This window comes from Equus quagga, chromosome 2 (assembly GCF_021613505.1).
Source record: "Equus quagga isolate Etosha38 chromosome 2, UCLA_HA_Equagga_1.0, whole genome shotgun sequence".
In the NCBI taxonomy this organism is placed as follows: Eukaryota; Metazoa; Chordata; class Mammalia; order Perissodactyla; family Equidae; genus Equus; species Equus quagga.
In genome coordinates, this window is record NC_060268.1 from 40,322,897 (window position 1) to 40,341,441 (window position 18,545).

An 18,545-nucleotide genomic window follows, 5' to 3' on the forward strand; every position below is an offset into this window, starting at 1 on the left:
GAGAGGCTGAAAGGGCGGGACCTGGGGCTCAGAAAGCAGCAACCCCTCACTTCTGTCTCTCACAGATGACAGCCAGCTTCTGTCTTCTGGCCCATCTCCGCATGCTGAGTGAGGAGTTGGGGATGTCAGTTGGGGCTGCTGTGTCCCATCTTGACTATAGTCACCCTGGGAGCCTGGGCTGGGCTGAGGCCACATGTGTTGGAGTTCTATTTGGGCAGGTGCAGGAGAGGAACCCATATCAACCTGATACAAGGCTCCACAAACACCCCCAGGATTTCCCAGCCGACACCCCTTCTGAGCGACCAGGGCTGGTCCTCTCCCCTCAGCAGTATTCCTGTTGCCAGGGCTTATCCTCAAGAGCCCTCTTGCCCGGCCTGGCACTGGACTTCCTGGAACACTTGCTGTAGGCTGAGCTTTAGGCAGGAGGCAGGCTTTTAGTAAGGCAGGAGTTGCAGAGCATTGTAATCAATATGGTGCTATTTTTACAAATAAAATCACGTGTTTTAGAATATGCGTAGGAAACAAAATGTAGACAAACATACACCATGCTGGTGACAGTGCTGAGGATGATCTTCATTTTTATAATGTTACTTTGTAAAGTTTGAAAAACAACCATGTATTACTTTTGTAATGAAAAAGATATATAATCAAAACAAACAAGTAAAGAGGCAGCCCCTCATCAGCCCTGAGACCTGACACAAGTTTTCCTCAGGTGGTAGAACTAATCCTAAGGTCTGTGGCCTGGGGTGGTGAGGATGAAGTGAGGGAGTGGCAAATGTGGCCCCAATGGAAACAGTTTAGCAAACAAAAACCCAGGCACTGTCCTTGCAGTTGTCACTGTCGTCCCTTCGTCCTCAGCCTCGGACTCATGGAATTCCTGGCTGCGTGCCTTTAGCTGCCCTTCTCCTCCAGTGTTGCTCTCCAAACCAGACATGATCAGCAAAGAGCACCTTCCAACTTTCTATGCTGCTCCTCTACCACCCTGGGGTCCCATCTCCCATCTTCCTGGTGCCACTAAGTTACCATCTCTGGGTGAACCTCGCAAGAGAGGGACTGTCCCAGCCTGCCTCTGCTCCCCTCCCCGCAGGAGTCCGGGGCCCCGATGGGCCCTGAGCAGGGCTGCGACTCACCTGTCCGTAGTTCCAGGGGCATGGGCGGATCCAGTTCTTGTTCCCTTGGTAGATGAAGCCGTAATCATTCACGACATACTCCTGCCTCTGGGGCTCACTGTCCAGGTAGACAGCGTCCTCTGGGAATCAAAATGGGAGAACAAGAAGGAGCAAAAGTCATCCTACCCTTCCTGCCCCACTCCCAATCCCAGAAGGTGCTGTCCCATGGAAACCAAGCTCTGGGGAGAGCACTGGGTGACAACAAGAGGGGCAGGAGACGGGGGTCTTGGAGAGACACCCCTTCTGCTGTGCCCGACAACAGCAGCAGGCTCAAAATGAACATGAGGTGGAATAGCAAAAATTCACCTTGGGTGGAATTTTTTGGTTTCAGAGCACATATACATCCTAGCCCCATTTAAGGTTGAGGAAACAGGTTCAGTGTGATTAGTAACTTGCCCAAATCATGCGTCAGTATGGAGTGAAATTTGAACACAGAGGCCGTGTGACTCCACACTCCGTGCTCTTTCTGCTATAGTCAATTAATCCAGGTCGGAAGAGAGCAAACCAGAACTTACAGGTTGGCGTTGACCTCATCATTGCTTTTGTAGGAATTTAATCTAAGGAAACTTTTTAGAAGGTGCACGAAGATTTAGATACTAACTTGTTCATCTGAGGGCTGTTTATAACACTGAAAAGCTGGAAACGACCTAAACATCCCGTCCTTAGGCAGTGGTTAAATCGTCTTCAGTGCAACCACAGAATTCTCTACACCATTAATCTAAGGGTGCAAAATTGTACTTGTAGACATAGAAATGCACACATGTGGACATAAAAGTCGACGTGTGATATAAGTTTAAATAGGTTACATAATAATGTGTGCAGCATGAACTGACTTTTGTTAAAACTATGTATATTTATATGAAGAGAGGATTTTTGAAGCCTATTCTAAAAGACGTTAATAGTAATTTTTTTTTTTACTAATGGTGTTCTCTAGATTCCCTGAAATAAACATGAGTTTTATAATATAAAAAATTATCTTTTAAAAGTTAAGAATGAACAAACAAAAAGCAATGGGGGCAGGTATCCTGTTTGCAGTGTCCTGGAACTGCCTGGAAGCCCTGCCTGACCCTGAGGTGAAGGTGCCCTTCTTCAGAGGCAGCCTCAGATATAGCCAGAGGGGTCGCTGGTGGAGGAGGACTTCTTGCTGAGATGCATTATACTGAGGTTTGGGACCAGCGTGCTGAGAGCTGCAGGTTCATGTCTGAAGCCACACACATCCCCTTACAGCAGGGGCCAGCAGTGGCTGGAGCTACGGAGTGGGGCTCCCCAGCCAACATCCTGGATGTGGCAATGAGGCAGCTGCTGATTCTGACTTCAGCCCTATCTGTCCCCAGGCCCAGTATTGTGTCTCCCTGGGACACGGATGGGGCATAAACCTCAAAAAAGAAGGCCTCACAGATATCACTTTCCTCCCCACAGATCAGGGGGCCCTCAGTTCAAGTCTGAAGCCCATAGTCTTGGAGGCTAGAAAGGGTGTGTGTGTGTGTGTGTGTGTAAAAGAGATACAGAGAGAGGCAGAGAGAGACAGACAGACAATTATCCTTGATCCAGTGTCAAAGTCTCTTCACCTGGCAGATGGTACAAGTTCTGAGCCATTCAGTGAGAGGGCTGTGGGAGGTGGTTAAAGATGTTAGAACCCAGCCAAGGTCCTGGGTTCAGGCATGACGCAGCAGGCCCTCTTGGGGTAAGGTTGCAGGGGAAAGTAGAATGAGAGGGAGGAAGGGAAGGGGGACATCCTCTAAGTCAGAAGTAAGACTTCGTTGAGTCTGGCCTCCACCTCAAAGCCCCCACCAGATCCAGTCTCTACTCTCAACTCTTCCTGCCCTTCTTCCTACTCTCTCCTCCTGGCTTGTCCTTCGTTCTGCCCACACCATGTCCGTATGTCTATGTAACTACCCCTGCCCCAGGTAGATTTAGAGGACATGGACTGTGGAACAGGTGGTGCTGGGATAGTCCCTGTAGCTTTGTTTGTCTAGGACAAAAACTTAAAACAGACAAAATGCCCATAAATAGGGGACTAGTTAAATATATTTGGTGCATCTAAACAGTGGAATAATTGTAGCCATTAAAAAAATATGTTGATAGAGAATATGTCCAAAGTTGAATTGTTAAATGAAAAAAGCAAGTTTGAACATGCTATGTATCATATAATCCCATTTCTGGTATGATTGTATAATCACACACACATACGCATATATGCATAAATACATATTTGATTAAGCATAGAACATTTTTGTAAGGCTACACAAGAAAATGTTAACAAGATTTCCTCTGGAGGGTGAAACTTGGAGATTGAGATAAGGTTTTACTTTTTACTTTATACTTCTCTCTGTTTTTTTTTTTTTTTTTTTGGTTTTACCCTTGATTTCATTCTACAAATATTCAATGCAATGCACTTACTATTCTTCTAATGAAAAAACTAGACTTAACTTAAAAATGTATGATAAAGATAGATGTTAGTGGTCAAATTTTATAATAGTTTTCTTTTTAGGTAAAGATGACTTGGCTTATAATTTTAAAATTCTAAAAAGTAAATAAACAGGAAGTCCTTCCTGCCCTGCTTGTTGCTGGTTGGGAGTGAATGCTGAGTGCATGGGATTGAGAGGTTTGTGGGTGGCCAGGGAACGGGAGTCTAGAAATCCTGGAGCATGGTTCTCTGTGGCACTGACAAAGGGGTCTAGACAAGAGACCCTCACGTGGGCACCCCGCCTTACCTGGGCACCAGGGATTGAAGAGCAGAATGAACTCCCCAAGCTGGTAGGCCATGACAGACCCCTGGAAGGAATTGAGGTGAACCTTCAAGAGGTATCGACCGACAGCTGCCGTGGGAGGGGCACACAGGCTCACCTCCAGGGAGGCTGCCCCGTTGGTTTCCAGCGAGGCTATCCAGGGGCTGGGCCCATGGCGACTTGCCAGGCTGAATATGGCTCGGGTCCCCTTGGCCAGGTCTGGCAGCGGTCCTGAGAGGGAAACAGAGTTGAGGCCCCCTGTGGTGACCTCTTAGCCCCCAGAATAGTGTGTGCGCGCGCACACACACACACACACACACACACGAAACCCCTGTGAGCCAGCTGGGGTCCTCACCAGTCTCCACCACGAAGATGAGGTTGTCTAGGGCTGGCTGGAAGCCCCGGTTTCTGAAGTACAGAGTGATGTTGAAGGCCTGGCCCCGGCGAACAAGGAGGCGCTCAGAGCTGATCTCCTCAGTGTGGTGCCGCACATTGTTCCAGGAGCTCTGGAGGTCTATGAGGGCCACCTCCAACCCTGCCACAGGGCAGCCAGGGGCAGACAAAAGAGCAGGGTTGTGAAGCCTGGTACAGTCCTGTCCACCAAGTACTAGTTGTGCAAACTTGAGAAAGAAACTTAGCCTCTCTGAGCCTCAGTTTCCAAGTTGGTAAAATAGAATCCGTAATACCGGCCTTACAGGGTTGGTGTGAGGATTAAATGAGGCTCCATGCATGCAAGTCCCTCTTTCTTACTTCTTTCCTCTCCTTTCCCTGTTCCTCTGACCCTCCATCCCCTTCTCCCTTATGTCCTCCTGGAGGTGCATGGTTTTCTGCCTCTGTCCAACTCCTTTTGTAGGCCTAGCTGAGTCTGATTACTCCCTGCAGCATAACATGTCTCCAGAGTCACCCCAGCATCCACTTTCTGGGACTCAAGTTAACAGTTTCACTTGCCCTTGTACCAGCCTCCAGATCTGGGAGCTAGTCTGTAGGTTAGCTGGCCCTGAGTACTGTCCCTGGATTAGCTACTATGCTTTTTAGCACTTTGCTGGCTCTCTGACTACCATGCCATGTGGCCAATGCCCTGGGAGCTGGGATGCTTAGGACAAAAAAAGGTCCACTCCCAGCTTTCTGGAACTTCTGCTAAAATAGACTGACCTCACTGTTCTCCAAGTGTGCATCCCCCGGATGGGCTCTGTTTCTGACTTCTCCACGTTTGACCATGATCCTAGCATGGTCCCCAGGTACCTAGGCTCACTGCCTTTACTCACAATTGGTTCACCCTTCTCCTTCTCAGTCTATACCCATTCATGTGTCATCAAGTGCCTTCACTCCTTCCATGAGGACATCTTTGGTATCCATCTGTCCCTTCTCACATTTACATAATTCTGACCTCCTCACTTCACATGTAATGACTGTAACAGCCTCTATCAGGTCTCCTGCTTACTGTCTCTCCCCACCACCCACCCCTTAACACAGCACCAGAATATCCTTCCTCAAGACAATTTGATTATGCCATCTTTTTACATTAAAAGCTCTGAGATACCCCAGAGCCTTCCACACAAAAGGCACACTCCTTAACCTGACACTTATGACCCTCCATATTTGGCCTTAATTTATGCTTGCATTCTTACTTCTCACCACTCCCAGCATAGACCCTCTCCTCTAGCCAATCTGTCCCCAAGAAAATGTTAGCCCTCCTTGTCTATGTTTTTTTTTTTTTTTGCCTGAGGAAGATTCATCCTGAGTTAACATCTGTATCAATATTCCTCTATTTTGTAAGTGGGTCACCACCATAGCATGGCAGCCCACAAGTGGTGTAGGTCTGTGCCTAGGAACTGAACCCAGGCCACCAAAGTGGAGCACACCAAACTTAACCACTAGGCCATGGGGCCAGCCCCCTGTCCATGTGTTCTGATCCTGCTATAGCCACAACTCAGAATGTCTGCTCACTATCTAACCAAATTCCACCTGTCCTCCAAGGTTTGTTCAAGACCTACCTCCTTCCACCTACTCCAGTTGGCCCACTTTTCTTCCCATCTCCCATTGATCTACAGCATTTAACTTCATTATTCATAGGCAACCTTAAGTGCTTAACTGAGCTAATATCATGCTCATTTCTTCATTTATATTAACAAACTTTTACTGAGAGCCTACTAATTTCAGCTTCATTGTGAGATGTTCAGATATTTTTGCAGTTACTTTTTTATTTGTCTGTCCTCCACCACTAGATGTAAGCCAATGAGGATAGTGACTTAGCTGTTTCATCTCAGTCATGTCTAGATTTTAAGAAATATAAACCAGGGGCCAGCCCAGTGGCATAATGGTTAAGTTTGCGCACTCTGCTTCAGCGGCCCAGGGTTGGTGGGTTTGGATCCTGGGCATGGACCTACACACTGCTCATCAAGCCATGCTGTGGTGGCGTCCTACTTATAAGATAGAGGAAGAATGACACAGATGTTAGCTCAGGGCCAATCTTCCTCAGAAAAAAAAAAAAAGAGGAAGATTGGCAACAGGTGTTAGCTCAGGGCCAGTCTTCCTACCAAAAAAAAAAAAAAAGAAGAAAGAAATACAAACCAAAGCATTTGACAAAATCCCAGATACTTTCATAATAGAAATACTCAACAAATAAATTATTTTGAAGAATAGAAGGAAACTTTCTCAACTTGATACAGGGTATCTATGAAAAATCTATAGCTAAAACCATACTTAATTGTGAAAAACTTGTTGCTTTCCCTCTAAGATCAGGAATAAGACAAGAATGTCCACTCTCTCCCAATCTATTCGACATGGTACTGGAGGTTCTAGCCTGTGTACATTGGAAAGAAGAAGTAAAATTATCTCTATTTACATACAACATGATCTTGAATGTAGAAAATCCTAAGAATCCACATGTAATTAGGACTAGTAAACAAATTCAATAAGGTTGAAGAATACAATGTAAGTATACAAAACTTAATTGTATTTCTATACATTTACAATGAATAATCTGAAAAAAATTAAGAAAACAATTTTATTTATAATAGCTTCAAAAAGAATAAAATATTTAAGAAAATAACAAATTTAATAAACATTTAAATTTAACAAAAGAGGTGCAAATCTTGCACCACAAAACCCCCCACAAAATATCATTGAAAGAAATTAAAGAAGACCTGAATAAGTGGAAAAACACCCCATGTTCATGAATTAGAAGACTTAATATCATTTAGATGACAAATTGATCTACAGATTCAACACAATTCCTATCAAAATCCCAGCTGCCATTTTACGTAAATGAACAAGTGGACCTTAATATTCACATGAAAATATAAGAGATCCAGAATAACAAATAATTTATAAAAAGAAAAACAAAGTTAGAGGACCCACACTTCCATATTTCAAAATTTACTATAAAACTACCACAGTCAAGGCCATGTGATGCTGGCATAAGGGTAGACATACAGATAAATGCAATAGAACTGAGAGTCTAGAAATAAATGCTCATGTTTACAGACAGTAGATTTTTGACAAGGGTGCCAATTCAATGGGGAAAGAATACTGTTTTCAACAAATGATACTGGGACAGCTGGATAGCCATAGCTGGAGGCAAAAGAATAAAGTTGGACCCCCCACCTCACACCATGTACAATAATAAACTCAAAATCAATCAAAGACCTAAACATAAGAGCCAAAACTATAAAACTTTTAGAAGAAAACCTGGGGGTAAATCTCCACGATCTTGGACTAAGCAATGGTTTCTTAGATATGACAACAGAATCAGAGGAAATGGAAGAAAAAAAAACAGATAAATTGGATTCCATCAAAATTAATAACTTTTGCTTTAAGGACATCATGAATGAAGTGAAAAGACAACCCACAGACTGGAAGAAAATATTTGTAATCATTTATCTGATAAGGGATTTGTCTCAAGAACATACAAAGAATCTGTACAACTCAACAACAACAACAACAAAAAATAACCCAAATAAAAAATGGGCAGGGGCTGGCCCGATGGCCGAGTGGTTAAGTTCATGCGCTCCGCTTTGGCGGCCCAGAGTTTCGCCGGTTTGGATCCTGGGCCTGGCCACGGCACTGCTCATCAAGCCATGCTGAGGTGGTGTCCCACATGCCACAACTAGAAGGAGCCACAACTAAAAAAAATATATATATACAACTAAGTACTGGTGGGCTTTGAGGAGAAAAAGGAAAAATAAAATCTTTAAAAAAAAAAAGGGCAACTGGTCTGAATAGACATTTCTTCAAAGAAGATATGCAAAAGGCCAATAAACACATGAAAAGATACTCAAAGTCATTAGTCATTAGGGAAACGCAAATAAGATACCACTTCTATAGGATGGTTACAATAGGAAAGAGAAAATAATGAGTGTTGGTGAGGATGTGGAGAAATTGGAAGGCTCATAGACTGCTGGTGGGAATGTAAAATGATGCAGCCACTTTGGAAAACAGTCTGGCAGTTCCTTAAAATGTTAAACATAGAGTTACCATATGACCCAGCAACTCCACTCCTAGGTATGTACCAAAGAGACTGAAAACATGTGTTCAGACAAAATCTGTACATGAATGTTGATTGCAGCATTATTCATAATAGCCAAAAAATGCAAACAACCCAAATGTCCATCAACTGATTAATAGATGAATAAATGTGTCATATCCATGAAATGGACTATTATTCAGCCATAAAAAGGAATGCTGAATATACTATAGTTTACTAGTATATAGTATATAGTATAGAATATACTATAATATACAAGTTTCATGGATGAAACTTGAAAACGTTATGCTAAGTGAAAGAAGCCAGACACAAAAGGCTACATATTTCATGATTCAATTTATAGGAAATATGCAGCATAAGCAAACCATAGAGGGAGAAAGTGCATTAGGGTTTGCCAGAGCCTGGGAGTTGGGGGGAATGGAGTGTGACTATTACAAAAGAAATATAAGCATAATGATGAGCACATTGTAGGTACTAACAAATGTTTGCTACATTGAATAGAGTTCTCTGTCTTTTGCATAATCACCCTGTACTTAGTTCAGATTTCAGAATTAACTAACACCTTATTGAGGGCTTGTCTATTATGTGCTGGGCACTGTCCTAGGCACTCCAGGACACTTATCTCATTGAATCCTCATCACAATGTCACAGGGATGAAATGTCATGTCAGCCACAATTGGAGAGGAGAAAATCAAGGTTCAGGTAGATTAAATGCCTTGCCTAAGGTTGAACCTAGGGTTACTGGCCTAAATCCTGTGCTCTTTCCATTATCTAACAGCCGCCACCCATTGCTGGCCTTCACTCGTGTTCAGAAAGGACATCCGACCCACTGCCAGCTGGGAAAGCACTTGGCTTTTTCCTAGCAGTGGAAAAAGAAGTTCACCCCTTTTGGAGGCCAATTGACTAGACAGAGATTGCTAACTGGCCCCAATTCAGGTTGGGAACATGACCCAGACTATTCAACAGGTGTGGCAGCGTCTGCCTGACAGCACGCACTGGGGCCAAATCTCACCCTCTGGGTACATTATGGGTCAAGTTAATCTCTGCCTATAACACAGGGATTATCCTTCAGCCCACACACCAGATATTCAAATGGGAGTTACATTTAATATTGGGCATATTTGTTCTCCTTGATGTGAGGGGAGGAGGGGGTAAAGTGATCAGAGAGGTAGAAAGGAAGTTATAGGAAGAGCTTTTTAAATAATTGACCTCAGTATTTATCCTACAGAGCCCCCCACATGAGCACAAAGAAGCATAAATAAGAATGTGCACAACGGGGCCGGCCCCATGGCCGAGTGGTTAAGTTCCCACATTCTGCTTCTGCGGCCCAGGGTTTTGCCGATTCGGATCCTGGGCGCGGACATGGCACCGCTCATCAAGCCACGCTGAGGTGGCATCCCACATGCCACAACTAGAAGGACCCACAGCAAAAAAATATGCGACTATGTACTGGGGGATTTTAGGAGAAAAGGCAGAAAAAAAAAAAAAAGAACGTGCACTGCAATATTACCTGTATAACCAAAAAATGGGAAACAACCTAAATACCCATCAATAGGGGACTGGATAAATAAATTACAGTACTAATGCCCATACTATGGAAAACTATGCAAAGCGGAAAATGTTGAGGTAGATTTGTAGGTACTGACTGGCACGGATAGAGCTCCAAGACATACCATTGAGTGAAAAATATCAAGTTGTAGAAAAATATGTATAATGTGATGATACCATAGATACACCCCCTGAAAAAACCCACACATGCTAGTCCTACGTATTACATTGAGAATACATATATATGAATATGAATGTGTAGACAAAAGACTAGTAATAGTGGTTTCTTTGGACATGAGCCTGGGGTTGGAGGTGGCAGAGGACTGAAGCTTTATCTGTAATTATTGTTTTATTTTACTCCAACTATGTGTTCATAGATATCCTGTGTAATTTTATAATTTTTATTATAAAAATTTCAGCACAAAAAATAGTAAATGAAGGTGCGGCTGTTATATCTGCAGAGCTTTTAGTTCATTCTTGCAAACGGTTTCAATTAACCATTTAGTCTTCATAGCAGCTCTTTCTACAGAGAGGGAGTTGATATAGAGAGAAGAGTGGTGGTGGGAAGTTGGCTAAGATGAGGAACAGACCCTCTGAAGTGGGGGAAGAAGAAAAGACAGGAAGATTCAGAGAACTTTAGAGCTAGAACACAACTTCAGGATTGTCTGGTCCAACCCCCCCCCCCCCCCACACACACACACACACATCTTTCAAGCATGGGGGCTGAGAACTAGAAAGTGACTTGCTCAGTGTCAAAGGGCCAGCTGGTGGCAGAGAAGACAGGAACCCTGACCCCCTAATCCCCGGCCCCGCCCCGTGCCACTGGGCTGTGGAAGCAGGCACGTTGGCACACAGCTGTTTGGCTATGTTTATCTGCTGGCCTCCACCTTGTCTCCTCGTTCTCAGGCTGCCAACAAAATTTGAGGTTTCTTGGGTTTATGCTCTTTCTGCCTCTGCTCTTTATTTACTCCTTTCTTCCTCTGAATCCACCCTTCCCTTGACTTTCCTTAGGCTCTCTGTCTTCCTCATCCCTGAGCTCCAGCAGCCCCTGGGCCTTGCCTACCTTGCGCCATGACGGTTCCCGGGCTGCTCCCCACAGAAGAGCTGGATGGCCTGGAGCTTCAGGAAGCTGGACCTGGACTGTCTGTTTCGCCTTCCATCCCCAAGAAACCAGGAGACACTGGAGGCGGAGCAGCTGCTGCACTGCCACCTGCTTACTGAGCAGATCACAACTGGTTTTCTCACTTGCCCTCAGGTTTTTCTTGGCAGTGTCGCTTGGCGGAGAGGAAGTATGGAGGCCAATGAACTCTCAGGGCCTGTGCCATGTGGGCCTTTGACAGCTCTTGGGCAATGGGGCATTCCCTGGCAGGTGCTGTGCTGTGGTGAGGGAGCCAAGTAGGAGAGGTTAGCTGATGGGGACTCCAGAGCTGAGTATGAGGGGTCCCAAGACTACAGCTCACAACTGAGAGAGCCTCTCACACCTAGAACTCTGCTCTGCACCTGAGCCCTCTCTTTTACCATGAAGAGTCACTTTCTGGACATCAAATGCAAAAAAAAAACCCACTCTGGATCACCCTTTGTATGATTTTTTGGAATTTATTGTTTGGTGGCCATATTGCCTTGGGTGACACTTGACAGCTCCCCGGCGAATCTCAAATAAAAGCAGCAGAGGAAGAACACTTGGGAAGACTCATGAAGGAGTTTTGGAAATAGGTGAGAGGGTGGGAATGCCAGTGAGCGACCTTGATTCTAGTAAGAAAAGTACAAGTCCTTCGAGGGAGTGCACACGGAGAAAAGTACAGATGGGAGAAGAGACAGAAGGAGGGGGTGGATGGGACCCTCTAAAGCACCCCACACCCACTCCCACCCTGCCTTTCCCTCTTGTGGGACACTTCTCGCTGCATCTCCCTGCTTTCTGGGTCCCTTGTCCTCTCTCCTCAGGAACCTCAGTCATCAGCTTCCATCCTCCTTCCTGTGTTTTCAGCTCTCTCTGTCCCTGATCAGCTCTTATATTGTGTGTATACATGCTCATATACAATCCACTGCCTAACACACCTGCACCCACCTTTGGTCCAAAATAGAACTCCTCCTCTCTCCCCTACCTCTTGGATCTCTGGTCTTGGTGAATGAGGACACTACCCACCCAGTTACTCTGGGAGAAACCTAGGTGCCATCTCATACTTCTCCATCTTCCTGACATCCCTTAGCCCATCTGTTGCTGAGCCTTGTCTAGTCCAACTCCTGATTATCGCCTAAAACTGGCCCCTCCTCTCTGTGCCCTTGGCCTTTCCATCACTGGAGACTCCCGTTTCCTGGACAACGACTCCTAACCAGTCTCCCACCCATCTTTTTTCCAAATGAGTCACCAAAGTGATTTTTCTGAAGTGCCAATTCAACAGGTTGCTCCCTGTTTAAGATCCAACAGTAAGTAATGTCCAAGCTTCTCAACATCACCGCCGAAGACCTTCAGGATCTTTCCTTTCCCGCCTGGAGTCCAGGCAGGCAAACCCCTTCAATTCTCAGATGGAGACCTGCTCTCCTGCACCTCTGTGCTCTTGTGCATCTTGGTCTCTTTCTGAAATGTTCTCCTCTCGCTGGTCTACTTTCTTGTATCCAGGCTCAAGCATCGTCCCTCCAGAAGCCTTCCTGACTTCCTCTCTCTACCACACCTGGTGTTTAAGGGGCCCCTTTGTGTTCCGTATTAGCCTACTCATACCTTGACATTATAAATACTTCTCTCTCTTTGCCTTGTCCCCCTTGAGGGCATGGCCTGTGCCTTATTAATATATCCCCTGTGCTTAATAATGATAGTGGCTAGTAGTAAAACTACCAGTGGAACTAGTAATAGCTTTTAGGTTCCAGACACCGTTTTAGTTCTTTATGTGCATTATCCCACTTAACCTTCACACCGTCCCTATGAGTTAAGTACTGTTATTGTTCCTATATTACAGATGAGGAAATAGAGGCTTAAAGACATTGAATAGTTTTCCCAAGATCACTCACTCAGACCTGGTGGGGCTGGATTTTGAACACAGGCAGTGGGACTCCAAAGCCCTATGTAAGTGTTTAATGAAGTATCTGAAGCATGGCCAATTTTACAGTTCACATTTGTTGATGGATGGAGTGAATGAATTAAAAGATGACCCAGCGATGAACAAATGGGTAAATGCGTGAACCCCCTGCCCCGTTAGCTGAGATGGGTTAGCTTGGGGAGGAGGAAGAGACAGAGGCAGGACAGCTTAATTGTGAGGGGACGCAGGAAGGTGAGTGCAGCTAGGGTGGGTGGGTCTGGAGAAGTAGGGTAGCCAAAGAGGAAGGTGCCCAATGGCCTTTGGGAAACAGCCTATTTCATGGCTCTGGGCTAATGAGCTGACTTATAGGTTCAGCCCTTCATTTGATTCCTACAAACCGCTAGTCAGAGAATGTGGGATGGGGTGTTCTGGGGGAGGGAGGAAGCTCTGATCAGAGCAGCTTGTCCCTTGGTCCAGTCTAAGGGAGGCAGAGGAGAGCCTGGGAAGATGAGCAAAGTTGATAAGCATCTTCCTTTCTGGATGGAAGCAGCACTGTGACATGCAGGGGAAGGGTACAGAGCAGATCCTGGGACACTCAAGTACAGAGGTGTGGACTTGCCTGCCACCCCCATGGGGCAGGCCAGCTCTAGTAAGGTGGGAGTGGGGAAACTCCAGATCTTTCTAAAATTCAGAGAGACTGGGGTTCTAATCCTGGCCCTGCTGTGAATTCCTAGTACACCCTTAGGCAAGTCCCAGTTTCCTTGTCTATAGAATCAGGGGCCTTGGATCCATGGGTGCCCAGGTCTGAGTGGAGAGTGAGGAGGTTCCCCACAGAAGAATGCAAAGGGAGGCCAAAATTGTCAGATCCAGGTGGGTTCCTCTGCCTCCTCCCTCTTCCCACCCCCCGAAATGGAGACAGTAACCCAGGAGAGGTGATTAAACTGATCAGAGGATGTTTGCACGTGAATATACTTCATAATTTACAAAGCTCTTTAGAACACACATTCTCATTTGATCTTCACAGCAACCCTGTGAGGGAAGGTAGGGCTGGCACTGCTATTGTTGTTATCATTTTGCACCTGAGGGAGCCAGGATCACACAGTGAGGGAGCCAGGACTCAGTCCCAAAGCTTTTTGGTTTATACCACACAATGATACTGAACAACAGGGAGCTGTCCATGAATGCCATGGGGGATGGGAAGAGCAGAAATAGGGAGATGTGGGTGCTGGCCTGGTTTGTGCCTCCTTGCTCTAAGGCCTGAACATTTCTTTTGTCAGATCACCACTGCCTGTCTGGGCCAGCCCCACTGGGTTGCTGTGAGATGAAGGGAGGGGGAGGGCGACGACACAGGTGGCTCACAATCTAACGTGAGGGCGCTCTGCAGCAGTGGGCATGAAGACGAGCGTCCCGGGCCCTGGGGCATGTTGGAGCCTGAAAGGAGCTTTGAGATTGTCTAGCTCATCCAACAGAGGTCGAGAAATGAAACCAGACAGGCTTGCCTACATGCAAAAAGAAAAGAAGAAAACACTACAGAGTATGGTTTTTCGAGCCAATTTTTAGGTGGGGAGAGAGGAAATTATTTGAAAGGTTGACTGAGAAGGCAGAGATGGCTAATATCCCCATCCCCGTGGGAGGCCCACTGGAGGCCCAGTAGGAAGCCTGCCCACTGTTCCCACTCCAGTGACACAAGTGACAGCCAGGGAGCTCTGTGCCACTGGAGCGAGTGGACAGGAGGAGCAATGACTAAACAAAGAGGACCAGCACCAGGCAGGTGGAGCAAGGTTTCAGATTTCCGCAGAGCCAGCCCAGGTTCCAGGTCTTCTGTGGGCGGGCGGGGAGCCACCTGCAACACAGCAGAGGTGCAGTGACGGAGCTCCACAGAAATGCCCGATGGCATTTAATGGGCATGGGCACAGCCAGCACACAGGGTGGAGTGCAGGTGTGCAGGCTCCTGCCCTTCCTGCCCAAAGCAGCCGTGCGAAAGCAAAAATAGGTAAAAGAAAAACAGAGAGGAGGAAGAGGAGGAGGGGAAGACAGTGGTGAGAGGAGCCTCATGAACCTGCAGAGCCACTGAGCAGGTGAGGAGCAGTGAGGATGAAGGGCCCACACCCGAAAACCCACAGGAAGATGCTCTCCTTTTCCGCATTTCTAGATTTTCTAAATTTTCCATGATGGAGATGCATCAATTTATAATAATAACTTTATTTTTTAATTAAAAAAATTTTTTTTGAGGAAGATTAGCCCTGAGCTAACATCCACTGCTAATCCTCTTTTTTTGCTGAGGAAGACTGGCCCTGAGCTAACATCTGTGCCCATCTTCCTCTATTTTATATGTGGGATGCCTGCCACAGTGTGGCTTGATGAACGGTGGTAAGTCCATGCCTGGAATCCAAATCAGTCAACCCCAGGCCACTGAAACGGAGCATGTGAACTTAATTGCTACACCACTTGGCCAGCCCCAATTTTTTATTTTTTTATTGTGATATAATTGACATATAATATTGTGTAAGTTTAAGGTATACAACGAGTTGATCTGATATTTATAAATTGCAATATGATTATGACCATAGCATTAGCTCACACCTCCATCACATCAACATAATTATCATTTCTTTTTTGTGGTGAGAACATTTAAGATCCAGTCTCTTAGTAACTTTGAAGTATAGAACACAGTATTGCTAACTATAATCACAATGCTGTACATTGGATCTTCAGAACTTACTCATCTTCTAACTGAAGTCTGTACTCTTTGACCAACATCTCCCCATTTCCCCCACCCGCAGCCCCTCGTAACCACCATCTACTCTGTTTCTATGAGTTCAGCTTTTTTAGATTCCACATGTAAGTGATATCATACAGTATTGGTCTTTCTCTGACTTATCTCTCACTTAGCATAATGCCCTCAAGTTCCATCCGTGTTGTAGTGAATGGCAAGATTTCCTTCTTTCTCGTGGCTGAATAATATTCCATTGTATATATTGTAGGCGAGCAGAATTTGTCACCCCAAAATACAGATCGTCTCTGACTTACGATGGTTCAACTTACAATTTTTCGACTTTATGTTGCTGCAAAGGTGATACACGTTCAGTAGAAACTGTACTTGGAATTTTGAATTTTGATCTTGTCTTCAGGGTAGCAATGTGCAATTTGATCCTCTCTGGTGATGCTGGGCAGTGGCCACAGCTCTCAGTCAGCCACGCGGTCACGGGGGCAAACAACCAATGCACTTACAACCATTCTGCACCCGTACAACCATTGTGTTTTTGACTTTCAGTACAGTATTCAATAAACCACATGAGATATTCAACACTTTATTATAAAATAGGCTTTATTGTAGATGATTTTGCCCAACTGCAGGCTAATGTGAGTCTTCTGATCATGTTTAAGTTAAGCTGGGCTAAGCTATGATGTTTGGGGCATTAGGTGTATTAAATGCATTTTTGAATCACAGTATTTTAAATTTATGACGAGTTTATCAGGACGTAACCCCATCATAAGTCAAAGAAGATCTGTATGTCTCTTTAGAATAAAGATTATTTTAGGCCGACTCTTTTTTTTTTGGCAAAACATCTATTTTTTTTATTGAGTTCATAATATTTTACATCATTGTGAAATTTCAGTTGTGCGTCGTTTCTTGTCTGTCACCACATAAGTGCTCCCCTTCAGCCCCTGTGCCCACCTCTCACTCCCCTTCCCCTGGTAACCACTGAACTGTTTTCTTTGTCCATGTGTTTGTTTATATTCCACGTATGAGTGAAGTCATATGGTGTTTGTCTTTCTCCGGCTTATTTTGCTTAGCATAATAGCCTCCAGGTCCATCCCTGTTGTTGCAAATGGGATGATTTTGTCTTTTTTATGGCTGAGTAGTATTCCATTGTGTATATATATATATATATATATATATATATGTATGTATGTATGTATATGTATACCACATCTTTTTTATCCAATCATCAGTCAATGGGCACTTGGATTGTTCCCATGTCTTGGCTATTGTGAATAGTGCTGCAGTGAACATAGGGGTACATAAGTTAATTTGGATTGTTGACTTCAAGTTGTTGGGTAGATACCCAGCAGTGGGATAGTTGGGTCATATGGTATTTCTATTTTTAGTTTTTTGAGGAACTCTATACTGTTTTCCATAGTGGCTGCACCAGTTTGCATTCCCACCTAGGCTTGTTATTTTTAAGGAATAGCAGACATAGGAGAAGCTCTAAAAACCAAGTAGAAGTTACCCTTTTAAAAGACATTTACATTTATAAGGGTGTTTCCCTCACTGTAGCAGGTAGAAGGGGATGACTCAACCTCTAGAAACTCTAAGCAATAGAGAAGGCAACCACATAAATCTGCATAACAACCTTACTCTTGTTTACTGTGCTTTTCCTGGTAACTTTCAGTGACTGATCCCTCCCACTGCAACATCTTCTTTTGTCTTTAGCTGAAGATGATATTTAAGGTGATGGCTTCAGCTGTTTTGGCATGTTGCTCAGTTTTTCTGGGTCTCTTCCATGTATACAGGAGGTATATATGTTATTAAACTTTTGTTTGTTTTTTCTCCTGTTAACCTGTCTAATGTCAATTTGATTATTAGACCACCCAAAGAACCTAGAAGGGTAGAGGGAAAATTCTCCTCCTCTACAATATATACCACACTTCTTTGGCCATTCATTTGTTGCCAGACACTTAGGCTGCTTCCATATCTTGGCTAATGTGAATAATGCTACAATGAACATGGGGGCACAAAAATCTCTTCCAGTTAGTGATTTTACTTCCTTTAGATATACACCCAGGAGTGGAATTGCTGGATCATATGGTAGTTCTATTTTTAATTGTGGGGGGAACCTCCGTACTGTTTTCTATAGTGGTTGAGCCAATTTACGTTCTCACTAACAGTGTGCAAGGGTTCCCTTTTCTTCACTTCCTTGCAAACATTTGTTATCTCTTGTCTTTTTTATCATAGTCATATAATGACAACTTTAAAAAACACAATGGGGGCCGGCCCTGTAGCCTAGTGGTTAAGTTCGTGTGCTCTGCTTTGGTGGCCCAGGGTTTCGCTGGTTCAGGTGGGTGCGGACATGGCAACACTCGTCAGGCCATGCTGAGGTGGCGTCCCACATGCCACAACTAGAAGGACCCACAACTAAAATATATAACTATGTACTGGGAGGATTGGGGGAGAAAACAAGCAGAAAAAAAAAAAAGAAAATTGGCAACAGTTGTTAGCTCAGGTGCCAATCTTTAAAAAAAAAAAACTCCATGAAAGAGGGGAAAAAGACCAGAAAGATATACAGCAAAATCTTAGCTGCTAAAAAAGAGACAACAGGCCCAAAATGGAGTCACTTATGCTAAGCCCCAGGCCAGCAAACCAAGACTCAACACCTAGCCTGACTGCAGTTTCAGCCTCTCCCAGGAGTGGGATTTTAAACCGATCAGTCCAGAATTACCTGATCAACACTAGGGAAGTAATCTGCCTGATAAGACTGCCTGCCGTTCCTGGCCCCTAAATGACCTTGCCTAAAACAATCCAGCTCTTTATTTTTATAACTTCCTCATTCTACCCCCTTCCACCTGTTGTCAAAATGGACTATAGTGGAGCCATTTT

General features: G+C 44.7%; 1 protein-coding gene across 1 annotated transcript in view; it reads right to left on the reverse strand.

The window, feature by feature from the left end:
- Positions 1–11,158, reverse strand: part of TGM5 (transglutaminase 5) — a 30,209-nt gene extending 19,051 nt beyond the window's left edge. The window contains exons 1-4 of the mRNA XM_046653747.1: positions 10,996–11,158; positions 4,254–4,433; positions 3,884–4,129; positions 1,131–1,249 (exon numbers count right to left, since the gene is read on the reverse strand). Of these exons, the coding sequence (XP_046509703.1) occupies positions 1,131–1,249; positions 3,884–4,129; positions 4,254–4,433; positions 10,996–11,005 (555 nt within the window). The 5' untranslated portion in view covers positions 11,006–11,158. The remainder of the gene's footprint in view (positions 1–1,130; positions 1,250–3,883; positions 4,130–4,253; positions 4,434–10,995) is intronic.
- Positions 11,159–18,545: the final 7,387 nt, after the last annotated feature.